This window comes from Antechinus flavipes, chromosome 4 (genome assembly GCF_016432865.1).
Source record: "Antechinus flavipes isolate AdamAnt ecotype Samford, QLD, Australia chromosome 4, AdamAnt_v2, whole genome shotgun sequence".
Taxonomy (NCBI): Eukaryota; Metazoa; Chordata; class Mammalia; order Dasyuromorphia; family Dasyuridae; genus Antechinus; species Antechinus flavipes.
The window spans coordinates 189,156,632-189,175,831 of record NC_067401.1 but is presented as its reverse complement, the minus strand read 5'-3'; the positions used below and the strand labels follow the sequence as shown (position 1 = coordinate 189,175,831).

The following is a 19,200-nucleotide window of genomic DNA, read 5'->3' as shown; positions in this document are numbered from 1 at the left end:
CAGCAACTATCAATGCTAATTAGGAATGCAGATTTCATTTAAAAGAAAAAAAAGACCATCCCTGCTACTGATTCTACATTGCTCCCCAGTTTTAGTATCTGCCAAGACTTCTGCTCTTCCAGCATCTCATTCTTGGAATTAGTAATGCCCAGTTTATAGACTGGTGACTAGTATTTTGCTTTGTGATATAGGTACATCATGTAGAATAAGGTACAAGGAACACATCCAAGAATTTGGTAGGATGCTATATTCCAGGACTTGAAATGTATAGTGCCTGGCTCATAATAGACACTTAGTAAATACTTGATTGAGATGTTATACTTCTAATGCTAACTACCCTAGCTGGAAACCTATATTTGTCTATTAGGTTAGTATCTGGACAGTTGCTCCTCTCCTATTGTGCTTCCCATACATTGCTGGAAATTTCAGGACCATGGAGGGACAACAGAAATCAGACTTCTTAGTGATTAAAGAAATTTTTATTGAACAGCCACAGGATGGGTAGCAAATTTAGGACAATTCTAGACTCAGATGATGATATCACTAATGGTGCACCTTGATTGCACAGATCTTTACATGGAAGATGCCTATAGGATCAAGCATATATCTTGTCAGCTACAGCACTTCCAGGGGCCTTTGCAAAGGCAGGCAGTGGAAGAAATCAGAAAAGGATCATTGCCTCATTTTCCATTGTGTTCAGTTCTGTGTGAGGCTGACTGAAATTCAGTACAATCTCTACAAGTCTAGGGTTGCTTCATTTATTTTACTAGAGGCAGCTAGTTGGCATAGCAGTTAGGAAAACCTGAGTTCAAATCCAGCCCAACACACTAGCTTTGTAACTTTAACTAACTTGTAACTTTGTAACTGATGATCTGCATCAGATTTCCCCTTCTGTAAAATGGAGTTAATAGTAGCACCGACCTCTCAGGAGTGTTGTGGTGATCCATTGAAACGATAATTGTAAAGTAATTAGCACAATGCCTGGCACATAGTGCTATGTAAATGTTAGCTATCTTTATTATGATTAAAGAGCTACATAAATACAAGCTATTATTTTGATTTGCATTTCATTTATGAATAATTTGAAAAAAAAAACTTTCGTGATTGTTAGTAGTTTGTAATTCTTTTGTAAATTGCTTGTTTATAGCCCTTAGACCACCTATTAATTAGATGACTGGTTTTATAGTACTAATTTTCTACATATTTTGTATATCACATTCTTTTCAGAAATATTTTATGTAAAGGGTTTTTTCCCCAGTCAATAATTTCTCCTCTTATCCTAGCTGTATTTATTTATGCAAAATTTCTTATGCAGTAGCATTACATTCATATGCGACAATTTGTTCAGCCATTCCCTAGGTGACCACTTTATTTCCAGCATTCTGCAACACAAGTACTGGTATTTTGGTATATATAGAGCCTTTTTGTCTTTTTCCTCTTTGGGAAATGGGTTCAATAGTAAGATTGCTACATCAGGGGTCATGAAGGTATTGAATTTTCTTATTATCCCAAATTGTTTTCTAGAACTGTTAGGCCATTTTATAACTCCATTAACAGTGCCTTTTGAACAAAATTTCCTTTTTTCAACTTCACTTATTGAGTCTGCTTTTCCCAACTGACTGCCCTTCAGATACCTACAGACAATTTTTTGTTTTTCTATGTCTCCAAGCTAAACAACCTGATTTCTATCATTAATCTCAAGCATGATCTCAAGCCCCTTCAACATTCTGGTTACCTTCTTCTGGACACTTTTCAGGTTAGAAATGTCCTTTTCAGATTTTTAGATAGCTAAGTTTGAAGGTATAGGATAGAAAGCTTTTTCAATCTCCTATGTTAGCAACATGAAATGAACTATTAACAGAAAAAGGACTATTTCCCCTCAAATCCCTAAAATGCTGGGAAGCTCATTTCCAAAATCACAATAAGGTTCATCTCAAATCAAGTAAATTTTTGTAGCATCTTAGAAAATATATATAATGGATTTCTACATTCTGAACAGAGATAAAAAATTATAGTTTACATTTATATCACACTTAGTGCCAAGCACTCTGCTAAATCTTTTACAAATATTTCATTTAATCCTTGCAACAACTCTCTGAGAAAAGTACTATTATCCTTATTTTATAGATGAAGAAATTGAGGCTAACAGATTATGACTTGTCCAGAGGTCATACTTGGCTCTATCCTGACTCAAAATTCCAACACTCCATTCACTGTGCCATCTATGACCATTCCAATCCACTAATAGTTCAGATCCATTACTTTCCCCAGGCCTATTATCCTCAGAACTAGTAGGTTAGATCTCATATTCTATAAGCACTTGCTAATTAGTTGAGCCATTGAATTTTCATTGTTTGTCAGTATCATCCTTTTGGTCTTAGTGGTCTTCCATGAGAGAGTTATAGTTTTCTGTCTCCTTACAGCAGTTTCTAGAGTATGTTAAGCCTCAAAGGGGTCTTATAGATATTCTCATTTTGGATTGAAGAGATGAACAAAAATTGTTTCCTATTCTCTTTTTCTAGTTCATTAACATTTATTAAATGCCTACTGTGTACAAGGCTCTGTGCTAAATGCTGAGGAAACAAAAGAGAGGCAAAAGAAAGTCACCATCTTCAAAGAGTTTATGATCTAATGGGGGAGATGACATGAAAACAAATATATACAAAGACAACTGTCTACAGGATAAATGGGAAATAATTAACGGAGGGAAGGCACTAGAATTAAGAGGGGTTAGGATCATCAAAGTCTTTAGAAGATGAGATTTTATTTGGAACTTAAAGGAAGCCAAGGAAATCAGCTGACAGAAATGGAGGAAAAACTTTTCAGGTATGAGATACAACAGTTGGGAGGTCAGTATCAGTAAGTGAAAGAGCATATGCAAAGGAGTAAAGTGTAAGGATGCTTGGAGGATAAGAGGGCAATAGGTTATGCAGACCAAGCAGGATTTTATATTTGATCCTTGAGGAAATAAAGAGCCACTTGAGTAAGGGGATAGTGTGGTCAGATTTAAGAAAATCATTTTAGTGACGGAATGGAGAATAGGTTAGAGTGGGGAGAAACTTGAGATAAGCAGACCTATTAGTAGGCTATTTCAGTAATTCAGATGCAAGTTGATAAAAGTCTGTACCAGAGTGGTGACAATGCAAGGTAAGATGGGGAAATATTTAAGAAATGTTGCAAAGATAAAATCAAGTCCCGGCAACAGGTTGGATGTGAGGAATGATAATGAGGAGTCAAGGATGATTCTTAGCTTATGAGCCTAAATGATGGGGAAGGTGGTGCTGCATTGAATATTAATTAATGTAGGTGGCAGAGAGGATTTAAGTGAAAAGATAACATTCCATTCCAATTTCCATTTTAAATTCAAGTTGTATGAAGGGCAATTTGCAGATGCAAGATTGGAGATGAGCAGAATTTAGGATAAGGTACTTTTGAGAATCCTCAGCATAGAGATAATAATTAAATCTATGGAATGGATGTGATAACCAAGTGAAATAACATAGCAGGAAGAACACACAGAACAGTACCCTACAGGATATGACTTAGAGAGTGATCTGGATTCAGCAAAGGAGACTGAGAAGAATTAAGATTGGTAGGAGGAGAACCACAAGAAAGTGGTGCCCCAAAAACCTAAGGAGAAGAAGATGATCGTGTCAGAGACTGCAAAGAAATTGAGGAGAATGAGGATTTTAAAATGGCCATTGAAATGGCCATTAAAAGATCATTGGTAACTTTAGGGAGACCAATTTTAGTGGAATAAGATCAGAAGCCAGATTGTAAAGGGCTAAAAAGATTGAGAGAAAAAGTGGAGGCATTTTTTGTAGATGGCCTTTTCAAAAGTAATTAGGACTATTTTAGAAATGGAAGGATTGAGTGAAGATTTTTTCAGCATGGGCGAGATTTGGATGTGTTTGAAGTCAGTACCTTTGTAGCACCTTATTTCCTATAAATAACAGATTTCAACATTCTGAACAGAGATATAAAATAACAGTTAATATCTCATTAATGCCAAGCATTGTGTTAAATCCTTTACAGATAATTCATTTGATCCTTGCAACAATCCTTGGAGAAAAGTACTATTATTTCTATTTTAATAGATGAAAAAACAGGCAAATAAATTGTGACTTGCCCAAAGGTCAGACAATTAGGTTGAATTTGAACTCAGGATTATCCTGACTCCAGGCCCAACATTCCATCCATTGTGTAATCTATGATCATCAAAGCTATGAAGCCATATAAGACAGGATAGTGATGGAAATTTTCTGTGGGCACACAGATCTTAATTCTTTTTCCTTTATCCTTGAAGCAGAGATTTCCTGTTTATTATGCTGGGAACAGGAAGCAGAAAGCCATTGTCATTAGACTGAGACTCCCTCTTACCTTGTTAGTGACCAGCAACTGATGGGGATTGGAGATTGCTGACTCAAGGAGTCTAAGACAGGAGGAAGAAGAGACAAAGGGCCAGCACTGGGTAGGTTATACTCCTGAGCAGACTCAGGATCTAGAATCTGAGGAAGAGAAGAATCTCCAATGCCTTGAGTATCAACTATCACAAATGTTGATGGATTGGTGAGCCCAAAGGGAAATCCATTCTCCCTTGCAGAATTTTTCTTTAAGATATATACCTCACCCCTTTTAAGCACCAGAGCCATATATATAACTTTGATAATTTTATAAAATATTATGTATTCTTCCCCTGGTTAAATCTGAACCCAATCAGCATAGATTTTGTTATATTTTAAAGTAATTAATTTTAACACTTAATTTTTGAGTTCCAAATTTTCTCCCTTTCTCCAACCTTTTCCTCACCCATTGAAAAGGGAAGCAATATGATATCCATTGTGAAGTCATTCAAAATATATTTTCATAATGAGGCATATTTTTATTAAAGCTTTTTATTACAAAACATATGAATGGATAATTTTTCAACATTTACTCCTTGCAAAACCTTCTGTTCCAAATTTTCCCCTCCTTCCTTCCACCCCCTCCCCTAGATGGCAGATAATCCAATACATGTTAAATATGTTAAAATATATAGACATTTTTTTTTGTCTTCCTGTAATTTTTATTTTATTTTATTTTTAATATTTTATTTTATTTTATAATAACTTTATATTGACAGAATCCATGCCAGGGTAATTTTTTTACAACATTATCCCTTGCACTCGCTTCTGTTCTGAATTTTCCCCCTCCCTCCCTTCACCCCCTCCCCTAGATGGCAAGCAGTCCTATATACGTTAAATATGTTGCAGTATATCCTAGATACAATAAATGTGTGCAGAACCGAGCAGTTCTCTTGTTGCACAGGGAGAATTGGATTCAGAAGGTAAAAACAACTCGGAAAGAAAAACAAAAATGCAAATAGTTCACATTCGTTTCCCAGTATTCTTTCTTTGGGTGTAGCTGCTTCTGTCCATTATTTATCAATTGAAACTGAGTCTTTGTCAAAGAAATCCACTTCTATCAGAATACATCCTCATACAATATCGTTGTCAAAGTGTAAAGTGATCTCCTGGTTCTGCTCATTTCACTTAGCATCAGTTCATGTAAGTCTCTCCAAGCCTCTCTGTATTCATCCTGCTGGTCATTTCTTACAGAACAATAATATTCCATAATATTCATATACCACAATTTACCCAGCCATTCTCCAATTGATGGCCATCCATTCAATTTCCAGTTTCTAGCCACTACAAACAGGGCTGCTACAAACATTTTGGCACATACAGGTCCCTTTCCCTTCTTTAGTATTTCTTTGGGATATAAGCCCAATAGAAACACTGCTGGATCAAAGGGTATGCACAGTTTGATAACTTTTTGGGCATAATTCCAGATTGCTCTCCAGAATGGTTGGATTCGTTCACAACTCCACCAACAATGCATCAGTGTCCCAGTTTTCCCACATCCCCTCCAACATTCATCATTATTTTTTTCCTGTCATCTTAGCCTAGACATTTTTTAAAAGGCAAGAAAAATAAAGTGAAAAACAAAATGATTCAATCTGCAGAGTTCATTGGTTCTCTTAAGGTGGATAGCATTTTTTCATCACAGCATGGGTTTTAAACTAATGAATTCCACCACAAGAAACCTCAAGCTATGAACGTAAGGGAGCAACCCAAATGTTTATAGATTTAGTGTCCTCTTTTTATAAGTTCAGGGTCCTAAAGGAGAGACTGTAGCACTGACTGAATCATATGAATACCAGAAAACTGAAGCATCCTCGTTGGAGGAGAATGCCACCTGGTGGATAACTCCTATACTGCATTCCCTTGGAGAATGGTTTTACCCTGCCTTTCAGGAAGTTTAAGGAAAAAAGCATCCCAGCTGGTTTGGATGTTGCCACAAGAGTCCAAATGTCACACACACAAGATAGGACAATGAATCCACAGGTCTCACATATTATCAACTAGACTGAAATGTTGATAATATTTTTTTCATTTTTCTTGTTTTTAATAATACATTTTATTTTGACATCCATGGACAAGTAAAACAATATATAACAATATAAACAAATAAGCAATATTTATATATTGTATATATATATATATACATATATATATATATAAATGTATATATATATATATAAATGTATATGATATATATTTATATATCTATACAAAATAGAGAAAATGCCCCTTCAAAAGTACAAGTGAACAAACATACAAAAAAGAATTTTAAGGTATTGCCATGTAACCAGACCTTTCTTTTATTTGTCGATTACTCATTTTTTTCCTCTCTATTTTTTTCAATTATAGCTTTTTATTGACAAGACATATGCATGGGTAATTTTTCAACATTGACCCTTGCAAAAACTTCTGTTCCAACTTTTCCCCTCCTTCCCTCCACCTTAGATGACAGGTAGTCTCATACATGTTAAATATGTTAAAGTAAATGTTAAATACAATATATGTATACATATTCATACAGTTCGCTGCTGCACAAGAAAAATTGGATTTAGAAAGAAGGTAAAAATAACTTGGGAAGAAAAACAAAAATGCAAGCAAATAACAGAAAGAGTGGAAATGCTATGTTGTGGTCCACACTCATTTTCCAGTGTTCTTTCTCTGGATGTAGCTGGTTCTGTTCAGTTGGAATTGTTTTGGATTCTCTCATTGTTGAAGATAGCCACTTCCATTAGAATTGATCCTCATATAGTATTGTTGTATATTATGTGTATAATGATCTCCTGGTTCTGCTCATTTCACTTAGCATCAGTTCATGTAAGTCTCTCCAAGCCTCTCTGTATTCATCCTGCTGGTCATTCCTTACAGAACAATAATATTCCATAACATTCATATACCACAATTTACTCAGCCATTCTACAATTGATGAGCATTTTGATAAGATTTTTGCAAGACACTGATAGCTCTAACAGATATTCTACCCTTGGCCTATATTCAAGCAATTTAAAAAATTAATGTATACTACTGGCTTATATACTTTCTTTGAACGGTTTCAAATTATTTGATTCTTGTCACTTGTACCCACTAAGATTTGAGATGTTATTATTCCTAAAAACTCCATAGGGTTGTCTCCTAGTGCTACCATTAGTACAAATTTTATTCTAATAATTTATAAATCCTTACTTTTGCTCCCTCTCTGCATTCCCAAACTTTTAAATCCAAAAATGTAACTCATTGTTTTTTGCCATTTCTCCCTTCTCCAGTTCTTTCCTCTCTGCATATAGTCCCACTGCATATACAGTGATGAGTCCTTAAAATTCTGCCCTATCTCCTCGTAAATATCATGAATAAAAGTCAAGAAAGATAAACTGAAGAATATTTTCTTTAAGCAAGTTTTTTGTTTGATTGTTTGTTTTTGTTTTTTTAAAGCAGGGCTCTATCCTGTTAATAAAGTAGTTTAAAAGACTACCTTAGGCAAAAAAAGATCACAAAGAGGAGGCACATAAGCATAGAACAAAGAAGGTAAGTAAGGAAATGCAGGAACCCTTAGAGGAGGAGTTGTGTATGTTTAAATCTGAAGTGTCAGCTCAAGTTGCAGGCATCTAATTTTGCACTGCACCTGCATTGATTTTAGGCATCTCATTTGCTCCAAGAATCCCTTTATTGCTTTTATCTGACAGCCAGGAATCTTTTGGACTCGGTATCCTGGTGTTACAAGGTAAATTAAGGCAAGATAGCCTAAGGGAAGAAATACATCATTCAAGACAGTCTATAGTCTGTACTACATCATTTCTAAGGACTGTATCACATGATTGCAAGATCAAATCAGCCTCGGTACTCAAACCTCATCCCTACCCTTTGCTCCTCAGATTGGAGGGTGGAGCCAAGAATTCCAAAACCATCCTTTAAAGAGGACACTCAATACAAATATCTTATTTCCCCACCCTAATGAATACCTTCAGTTCTTAGCTTTCTTTTATATGTTATCTTCCTACATTAGACTGTAAGCTTCTTGAAGACAGTGCTTATGCCTAGCACATAATGAGTGTTCAATAAATGTCTCTTGACTATTGACTGAATAACACAATATTTAATATTCCAAAAATAGCAACAAGACTAGCCCAGACCTTCCCTCCTTAAGTGTCACAGAGCTTAGCTCTGACAACATATCTGAAGGTAGGAAATAGGTTGATAAAATAAGTGAATAAAATAAAAAGAATCCCATCATAAAAGATTATTTGCCATTCTCCCATAGTAACTAAAACAAGGTTCAGCTCTCAGTTTCTTGTGGAAAGAGAAAACATATCAATTTGCCTATATATATATATAAGTATGTCATTCCATTTTGATCTGGTCCTGAGACATCCTATAGTGGTCAAATATAAAAAGCTAAATCAATTAAAAACTTTTGATTTAAAAAAATCCCTAAATCATCAAATTCAGAAGGAACAACTTCATAATTCAAATTCTTGTTCATATTTTCCCCATCTTTGTCAATCCAGCCACTAAACATAATATTTTCCCTAAACTATTTTTTTAAAATAACTTTTTATTGACAGAGCCCATGCCTGGGTAATTTTTTTTACATTATTCCTTGCACTCACTTCTGTTCCGATTCTTCCCCTCCCTCCCTTCACCCTCTCCCCCAGATAGCAAGCAGTCCTATACATGTTAAATATGTCACAGTATATCCTAGATACAATATATGTGTGCAGAACCAAACAGTTCTCTTGTTGCACAGGGAGAATTGGATTCAGAAGGTAAAAATAACCCGGGGAGAAAATGCAAACAGTTTACATTCATTTCCCAGTGTTCTTTCTTTGAGTGTAACTGCTTCTGTCCCTCACTGATCAATTGAAACTGAGTTAGATCTTCTCTTTGACAAAGAAATCCACTTCCATCAGAATACATCCTCATACAGTATCATTGTTGAAGTATATAATAATCTCCTGGTTCTGCTCATTTCACTTAGCATCAGTTCACGTAAGTCTCTCCAAGCCTCTCTGTATTCATCCTGCTGGTCATTTCTTACAGAACAATATTATTCCATAACATTTATATGCCACAATTTACCCAGCCATTCTCCAATTGATGGGCATCCATTCATTTTCCAGTTTCTAGCCACTACAAACAGGGCTGCCACAAACATTTTGGCACATACAGGTCTCTTTCCCTTCTTTAGTATTTCTTTGGGATATAAGCCCAATAGTAGCACTGCTGGATCACAGTTTGATAACTTTTTGAGCATAGTTCCAAATTACTCTCCAGAATGGTTGGATTCGTTCACAGCTCCACCAACAATGCATCAGTGTCCCAGTTTTCCCGCAACATTCATCATTATTTTTTCCTGTCATCTTAGCCAAGAAACATGCAGTATATTCATACTTATTTAAGACAGAAATATAAAGCCAGAAAGTTTTAAAATTTTCTTATCTGCTAATCTTAGAGGACCCATAAAATAAATCTACACGTTATTAAAAAGAACTGTTTTCATCTTTAAGTTTCTTGAATTATGCCTTTTTTTTTTTTTTTTTTTTTTGCTAAGGCAATTGGGGTTAAGTGACTTGCCTGGGGTCACACAAAGAGGAAGTGTTAAGTGTCTGAGGCCAAATTTGAACTCAGGTCCTCCTGACTTCAGGGCCAGTGTTCTATCCACTGAGCCACCTAGCTGCGTCCACATGGATTATAAGTCAATAGTGGGTGTCAGAAAGTCTTGAAAGACTCTCCATTACATGTCAGATACATGCCTCTAAAAGACAACTTTTTAATCTTATTAACCTCTGTACATTTCAGCAAGGAGTCATAGTCACCAACTTTTAAATCTCTTTTTTCTCTGCTACCAAATAAATTTTCATCTGATGAGATTTGGGGATCCATATTATGCTTTCTTGAAGCACAGGAAGCTTCTGCCTTTAGAGGATTCAGCTTCCCAACTACATATCTTTTTCTCTTCCCAGGACTCTGATGGAGGTCTTCAATCCTTTTTCTATTTGTTCAACACTTCTTTTAAAAGACTTTATTGCTGAATGTTTGTGGCAGCTCTCTTTGTAGTGGTCAGAAACTGGAAACTGAGTGGATGCCCATCAATTGGAGAATGGTTGGGTAAATTGTGGTACATGAATATTATGGAATATTATTGTTCGGTAAGAAATGACCAGCAGGAGGATTTCAGAGAGGCCTGGAGAGACTTACATGAACTGATGCTGAGTGAAATGAGCAGGACCAGGAGATCATTGTACACAATAACAACAAAAGTACATGATGATTAATTCTGATGGGCAGGGCTCTCTTCAACTATGAGATGAATCAAATCAGTTCCAACAGAGCAGTAATGAATTGAACCAGCTACACCCAGGGAGGGAACGAAATGAGTATGAACCACTACATAGAATTCCTAATCCCTCTATTTTTGTCCGCCTGCATTTCTGATTTCCTTCACAGGCTAATTGTATACTATTTCAAAGTCCGATTCTTTTTGTACAGCAAAATAACTGTTTGGACATGTATACTTATTGTGTATTTAACTTATACTTTAACATATTTAACATGTATTAGTCAACCTGCCATCTGGGGGAAGGGGTGGGGGGAAAGAGGGGAAAAGTTGGAACAAAAGATATTGCAATTGTCAGTGCTGAAAAATTACCCATGCATATATCTTGTAAATAAAAAGCTATTAAAAAAAAAGAACTATAAAAAACTTTATTGCCCTTGGTAACCTGAGGATTAGAAATATGTTTCTTTATCCCTTTTACTTCTTCAAGGAGAGAGACAAACTTGCACATTCGGTAAGAACAAGAGAGAAAAAATATCTGGTTTCTTCTGACTTTAAACTTTGAGAGAGAAGATACACCATTTTAACCTTTCTTCTGTTGGCTGAAGAGAAGAAAGACTCTGGAAAGAAAATCAATATATAGAACTTCGATCATAATCCCATTCCCAATTTAGTATAGAGATTGTTTGCTTTCTTTCTGTTCTTTGTTTCTTTATTTCTTCCTTTCTACACTAGAGAGAATTTGGAGAATTTCCCCTCAGATGAGATCAGGGATTCTTTCTCTGTGTTATCTCACTTTCAACGGGAAAACGCTTTCATTACTAGTATATGTTCTCCTATATATTTTTTCTCAGACTTGTATCTTGCTGTCAACTTGGATAAATGAAATTATTTGCTATGTTTATTTATTGTGGAATTGGTATGAGGTGGGAAAGGAGAGCAAACTTTGGATATTGAACTCAGGGCCCTTCTTACCTATTAAAAATTATCTTTCAAGCTGCAGCCTGAATCTAAAAAATCATATTCACTATAGGAATAATATTTAAGAGAACAGATAGACATAATTCTAATACAGTACTATTCCTCTCTGACATGTAGTCTAATCTGTTTCTCCTCTTGACATAATTGAAGTGTCCCTTGGAGAGGAGTTGGAGAAAGATGTATGTTCTTGCCTCCCAGTGAGTTATGTCTAGACAGATTTATGTGGACATACATAATGTACATGATTAAAAATACCCGAATGTAATATGACCTTATATATTATGTATATTACATATATATAACAGTAATATGACATTATATATAATGTTATATGACTTTACCTCCCTCTGCCTCATTGTCCTTCTCCACATGCAGAACTGGGGATTTCACTTCATACATATGCCTCATTTCCTCTCCACCCCCACCCAAAACACACACACACACACACACACACACACACACACACACACACACAAACCTAAGCCAGTATTAAGGCATTCCATGGGGTTAACATTCACTCAAAATTATTGCTTACAAGTCCCCAGTGATGTGATTATTACCAGTAAAGGCAGAAGATAGATCTTGTTCAAAGCAAAATACAATTACTCAATACAGATAGCATGAGCAGACCTCACAGATTATCATCCAATCATTTAGTCAATTAGCATTTCTTTATTTATTTATTTTGCTGAGGCAAGGATGACTTTTTTTTTTTTTTAAATTTTATTTTATTTAATAATAACTTTGTATTGACAGAATCCATGCCAGGATAATTTCTACATGACATTATCCCTTGCAATCACTTATGTTTCGTTTTTTCCCCTCCCTCCCTCCTCCCCCCCCCCCCCCCCCAGGATGGCAAGCAGTCCTATATATGCTAAACATGTTGCAGTATATCCTAGATACAATACATATTTGCAGAACCGAACAGTTCTCTTGTTGCACAGGGAGAATTGGATTCAGAAGGTAAAAATAACTCGGGAAGAAAATAAAAAATGCAAATAGTTCACATTCATTTCCCAGTATTCCTTCTTTGGGTGTAGCTGTTTCTGCCCATCATTTCTCCAATGAAACTCAGTTAAGTCTCTTTGTCAGAGAAATCCACTTCCATCAGAATACAAAGGATGACTTGTTGAAGAAGATGAAACTGAAGCTGAGACTTAAAGGAATCCATGGAAGCTAGAAAGCAGAGATAAGGAAAGAGATAGCTCCAGGCATGACAACTGCTAGTACTAGGAAGATAGGAAGAAGCCAAGTATGCTGAATTCTTCTGTCAGTGTCTGTTAATGTCCTTGAGGAAGGACAGTGATTGTATTCTGGACTCCTTCTAGGTAAAAATTAACTGCTCTTGACTAGTATCTGTCATGACAAAAGGTATGAGCAAAAGCAATAACCTCATTGTTTAGGACATAGGCTATCTATAAAATATAAGACTGGAAAAGTACAGAGAAGTCAGGTTATAAAGGATTTTCAAATCCAGATTATTTTATGATTAATATTGAAAGTAATAAGGCGCAACTGGAATTTTTGAATAAGGGGATGAGAGGATCAGATCCACATTTTAAGAATATCAGTATGACAGCTGAGTGGAGGAATCAGGAGAGAGTTGATACAGGGAGACTAATTAGTAGACTATTGGAAAAATCTTCAATATTCTCTGTTATATTTTCTAGTCTCCAGATTAGCAAGGCCATCTGTTAGGGTCTTGGCTCCATATAGAAACACAGTAACTAGAAAATTCTTCTCTGACAATAGTCTAATAGTTCATAACCCAAAAATTGGCTATAGCTACCATTAATAGCTAAAGGTAGACTTCAAAAAGTCAGAAAGAATGCTGATGACTATAATAGAATACTAATTGGCTACATGAAATGAAGAAAAGTTGTAGATTCAGAGAAACTTGGTAGAACTTGTACAACCTTTTGCAATGTGAAATGAAACTGAACCAATAGAACAATCTATACAATGACTACAATACTATAAAGAAAAGAAATTTTAAAAGAGTTGAGAACTCTGACCAATGCAATAATCAATCAGAACTCCAGAAGATAGATAGATGATGAAGAGAGAGGTGATGGATTAGAGGTGCAAAATTTTGGATCTCACCAATGTGTGGATTTCTTTTGCTTGATGATGCATATTTATTATGAGTCCATTTAATTCTTCCCCTTTCTTATTATTGTTTTGGTGTGGGTGTGTGAGAGAGAGACAGAGACGGAGATGGAGACAGACAAAGAGAGAATTAGGAGAATGAAATTGCTACTGATAGTGATGGCTCCTCTCTACCAGAAAAAAGGAGAAAAAAGAAAGAGATGAACATCAATGAAGCATTTAAAAGAAGGCACAGACATAAACAAAAGGAGGTTCAAAGAGAGACAGTCAAGCAGGATAATTTTAAAATTATCTTGTTCAATTAATTATATATCCTAAAAAAAGGAAACAAATGATATCGTGGAGATTTGAGGTTTCTTTATGCAATTCCCACCTACTGAAGATTCTGGTAAGGAAATTTTTGCTACTGCAAAATATATCAGTATTGTAAAGAGTTAAAATTTTATCAATGGAAATAATATTAAATCAGATGCACCTAAAGAGTACTGGGCCTTTTCATCTGACTGACAGCTAATTATATGCTGTCTCTCCCATTAGAATATAAGATTCATGGGACCAAAAACTTTAGCATTTCTATTTGTATACACAGAACATAGCACAGTTTGAACATACTAAAGGCTTAATTATACCTATTCATTTTGTTCTTTTGTATATAGAAATGTTCATATTATTTAAAATTCAATTTTATTTTATTTTCAGTTCTAAATCCTCTCCTTCCCTTCAATTTCTATTAAGAAGGCACAAAATACAACATCTATTATGCATATGAAGAAAACAAATTTCTACGAGAAGGAAAAAAAAAAAGAAAAAACCTTCATTTTACACTCAGAATCCATCACTTTTCTATCTGGAAGTGGTGTATATAATCCTTTTTTGTCATGGGATTCTTTGGAACTGTGATGGGTCATTGTGTTACTAAGTAATTACTAAGACTTTCACACTTGATGATCTTAATAATATGACTATTCCAATAGAAATTATTCTGTTGGTCACTTCACTTGGTATATGTTCATTTAAATCATCACAGCTTTTTCTGAAACCATTCTCACTTATAATTTTTTTAATCAAACAAATGTTTATTATTTATTACAAAGAAAAAACAAAAACAATCCCTGCCCTCAAAGAACTTAAACCATCCTAATCAGAGAAATAACATGTATCCTTTATCAAGAATGTAGACCATTTATCATTTCTTATAGTACAATAGTGTTCCATATCCCATAACTTGTTCATCCATACATTTAATGAGCATGTCCTCAGTTTCCAGTTCTGTGCTGTCACAAAAAAAGTTTCTATAAGTATTAGGGCAGCTAGGTGGCATAGGAGATAAAGTAGGCTTGGAATCAGGAAGGCTCATCTTCATGAGTTCAAATAAAGTCTCAAGATACTTATTAGCTATTTACCCTAGACACATGGTTTAACTCAGTTGACAAACTGTGAAATAAGCTAGAGAAGGAAATGACAAACTATTCTAGTCTCTTTGCCATGAAAACTCCAAAAAGGATTCACAAATAGTCAGACACAACTGAAAGAATCAACAATATAAATGTTTTTGTATTTATGGGTCCTTTCCTTCTTTCTGTGATTTCTTTGAGGTATAAAACTAGTAGCAGTATTGCTGCATCAGAGGGTATGCCCAATTTAATAGCCTTTTGGCTATAGTTTTGTGAGGGATGTAGAAGACCCTTACCCAAAATGACTACTCAGAGATCACTCAGTAGAAGGCAGAAAAGTTGTTTATTGAAAACCTCCGGAGGATGAGCTGTCCCATCGCGAGATAAGAAAGAGAAAACTTGCGATAGGAGGGCTAAAGAAGTAGTAAAGATACATAGCTTTTATACAAGAAATTACATCACAAGTAAGAGAGCATTGAGAAGGGGAGGGGGAGGCATCTAATTGGTTGTTGCTATTTGGGGAGATTGGAATGCAAGGTTTCTGTTTCCCTGAAATCTCCTGATTTCTAGGAAACAGAAAGTCAGGCCTTCAGGCTTAATCAAGCAGACAGTGGTACAGCTAATAGACTAAATATCGATAAATGTCAAATACCAATAAATGTTATCAGCTCAGGTTAAGTAAATATGTTTCTAGCTGGCCAAGGCTCAAGTAGATATGAGCCTGCACATATTATACAGGTCATAGGGGAGACACAGAAATAATAAAATACAGAAAAAGAATTTATACATTCCTGTAAGTTCTTCACCTTATCTATTCCCCACAGTTTCAAATTCCTTTCCATGATGTTTGGACTAGCTCATTGTTCTACCAACACCATGGTAGAGTATCTATTTTCCCATATTCCCTGAGCATTTTCCATTTTCCTTTTCTGTTATCTTAGCCTTTCTGACGAGTGTGAGTTGCTGCATCAGAGCTATTTTAATGCATAAATCTTTAATTAATAGTGATTTAGAACTTTTTTTCATATGACGTGATAGTTTTGATTTCTTCCTCTGAAAACTGCTTGTTCATATCTTTTGACCATTTATAATCTGAAGAATAATTCTTATTTTTATAAATTTGACTCAGTTCTTTAAATATTTTAGAAGTAACACTTATCTGAAAAACTTGCTGCAAAGGTTTTTTCCCCATTGCCTTGCTTTTCTTCTAAGTTTAGTTACATTAGTTTTCTTTGTGCAAAAATTTTTAAAATTTTATCTAATTAAAATAATTCCTTTTATTTCATATCAACCTCTCTATCAATCTTATTTGGTTAGGAACTTAACCCAAGAAGGAAGGTTGACATATTGGATCAAAGGTAGGTCTTATGTACTATAATTGGGCTGGATATGGCATAATCATTTTTAGATTTTGAGTTACTATTCCCATGAACTCTGTGGGGAAAGTATTGTCTCAAGTTTTGGGGGTTGTGCCCAATCTACGGGGTGCAGAAGCAGAGTTGTATGACAGGAACAGAAGGGCAATACTGGTCGGTGACAAGGAATAGAGATTCTGAACATGTGATGAATGGCTGTAGGAAATTAGATCCCTCCCATTGAACATCTGTTGCTGGTGCCAGAGGTGGTATCATCCCAGAAAGCTAAAGTTTAGTATTATGTTAAGCTCAGTAGTATTTGAAAGTGGTTCCTTAATACTCCAATTCTAGGATTCTTTCCATTATTACAGGTTTTGTGAGAAAAGTTAGATATAATTATAACTTGAAAAAACCATACTGGACACAAAAATAAAAAGGGGCAAGACAAAATTTTATTTCAATATTTTAATGAATCCTTTTTCTCTGAATAATGGCTCAGGTTTCCTAGACGTTTGCATAAAATAGCCTCCCAGTCATTGCATTCTGAGTGCCAGATGGTGCAATCTCTTCCCCAATATCTGGACTGAGATTTGGATGACTTGAGTGTGCAGCAGACCTATTCAAATTTGGGTTCTGGAGACAGAAGCAAAAAAAGATTGAGACAAAATAGTATCCCTTCCCATCAAACTCAAGACTCTTTATTCCTCAAATTCCATTTTATACAAGGTCTTCCTCGATTAATACACCCCATTATTCTGATTTTGCAATTAGGAATATTTTTTTCCTTACCCGTCTGGTTCCCCAGCTGGGCCTCAGGCCGGTCAACCCAGAGCTGGTGTTTGGGATCATTGAGAAATCTGCGGCTTCGACGGCATATTAGACAAGTCTGTACTGTCCAGCGCTGACCCTGGCGACCTTGGAGGGGGTGGGGGTGAGGACAGGTGTAGAGAACTGTATGCCCGCCTCTCCTTCCACCGGCTCCAGCCCTAAAGCTTCCACCCGCCCCCGGACCTTTCCAGTTCATCTAATGGTAGAGGGGAAGACCAACCCTATTTTTCCTAGGTGAAGCCATAGTAGCAGAGTTTCGAGATAACGTTACTTTCTGGAAAACCCAGATAAAGCACTCGAGAAACAAAAATAAAACATGGGTCTGCCCTTCATCATTTCCACCTCAAACCACAAGGATGGAGGTGACACTCACGCCTCTGCCGCTGGGTGCAAGTCAGACCCGGGATGAGAAGGGAGGAGCAGCCGCGACAGAGGGTCCTCTTCACCGAGGGGTCTCTTGGGGGGCGAGATCAAACAGTAAGATCACCCTCAGGCTCCCTCTCCCGCTTGTTCGCCCTTCCTTTCATCCCCCACCCGCCTAGCTCTCACTGTCGCAGGACAAGCCGCTTCCCGATAGTTTTCTCCGTGTGGCAATAAAACCTCGCCAGCGCCTGATTCTCAGGGTTGTGGGCTAGGACGCAGTGGGCAGCCTAACAAAGAAGAAAGGGGCGCAGATAGATCTCCGGATCCACGCGAACCTCCCCGCCCTAGTTCTTCCTTCCTCTCCCTCCATCGTGTCCTCACCTGGTAGAGGAAGCTGAGTCTCTGAAATGCCTCCTTGTCCTTCACCAGTCCCGCCATCGGCTCGGCAGCTCTTACAACACCCGGCCTATTAGAACACCTCCCCGCCCCTTTGCGACTACAAGCGCGGCTCCTACTGGGAGTTGTAGTCTCCCCGGACATTATAGAAGCATATGCTTTCAAAAGGCAAAACTCCCTTTCCTCCGCCCCTAAATTAGGCCTTCCTAGGGCAGATATTTCCACTCAGTCCCGCCTCCAAAGGCTTGCCTAGCACACGTGACCCCTATTCCCCATTCCCGTGCTAGTCCTCCCTGTTTCATTTCTATGGTCCTTAAGAATTCGGAAGTCTGGCATCCCTTTTGCTTTCTTCCTGGGATTCACCAATTCCACCCAACTCCTGCCAAATCTCCATGTACATAGACTAACTAGAGATGAAAATCTCAAGTCATAATGTAACGATTTTACAACTAAAACTGAGGCTCAAAAATGACTTACTTAAAATCACAGCTCACACATCTCACTCAAATTTCGGTTCTTGACTCCAGCTCTTATTTTCACTACAGTAGCTGTCTCTTGGGGTAATATAAACTTTTTATAGATGGTTATAGGGCAGAAGCATCTCACAGCTTTCCCCACGTTCAAAGATCATGAAATCTTAAGTTACCAAACAAGATTATAGGAGGATAAAATAACGTAAAGCACTTTGCAAGTCTTAAGTGTGAGCTGTTATGAAAACAAACTTGCTTTCTGGCCTGAGAGTTTTGAGGGTATACAAATCAAAAAGGTAGTTAGACTATCTGAAGGAATTTCATACCCCAAGATGCCTTCACAAAAACTCAAGGATGGGTCGTGCCAGAGATTTAAAAAAGCTCCACTTTTTTCTCATCACACTTTGATGTGCTTTCTAGAACATGATAGAGAATAAAACTGGGGAGATAGACATTCAGATCTGGTGCAGAATATATTCTAGGTGTACTATCACTCAGTTCTCACAGAACTGAGCTCCCATTCTATCACTATGACCTGGAGCATGTCTCTAAACTTTATTATCTGTAAAGTGCTTTCACAGGTTACACTAGATAGCCTCTGAATCCTCCCAGCTCTATGTGATTAATTAC

At 36.5% G+C, this 19,200-nt stretch overlaps 1 protein-coding gene across 1 annotated transcript; it reads right to left on the bottom strand.

Moving 5' to 3' along the window:
- Positions 1 to 16,943: 16,943 nt before the first annotated feature.
- Positions 16,944 to 18,203, bottom strand: RPP21 (ribonuclease P/MRP subunit p21). The gene is made up of 5 exons (XM_051996116.1): positions 18,086 to 18,203; positions 17,891 to 17,991; positions 17,715 to 17,797; positions 17,303 to 17,428; positions 16,944 to 17,146 (listed from the first exon to the last, which is right to left on the bottom strand). The coding sequence occupies exons 1-5, from the start codon at positions 18,140 to 18,142 to the stop codon at positions 17,130 to 17,132; spliced, it is 384 nt and encodes a 127-aa protein (XP_051852076.1). The 5' UTR covers positions 18,143 to 18,203; the 3' UTR covers positions 16,944 to 17,129.
- Between the last annotated feature and the right edge of the window lie 997 nt (positions 18,204 to 19,200).

Bases quoted from the DNA above. Each gene is read 5' to 3' on its own strand.
- RPP21 (XM_051996116.1), bottom strand. From the start codon at position 18,142: ATGGCGGGACTGGTGAAGGACAAGGAGGCATTTCAGAGACTCAGCTTC. The intron at 17,992-18,085 runs GTGAGGACACGA...CTTCTTTGTTAG, and splicing joins GACTCAGCTTCCTCTACCAG to GCTGCCCACTGCGTCCTAGC. The intron at 17,798-17,890 runs GTGAGAGCTAGG...TCGCCCCCCAAG, and splicing joins AAGCGGCTTGTCCTGCGACA to AGACCCCTCGGTGAAGAGGA.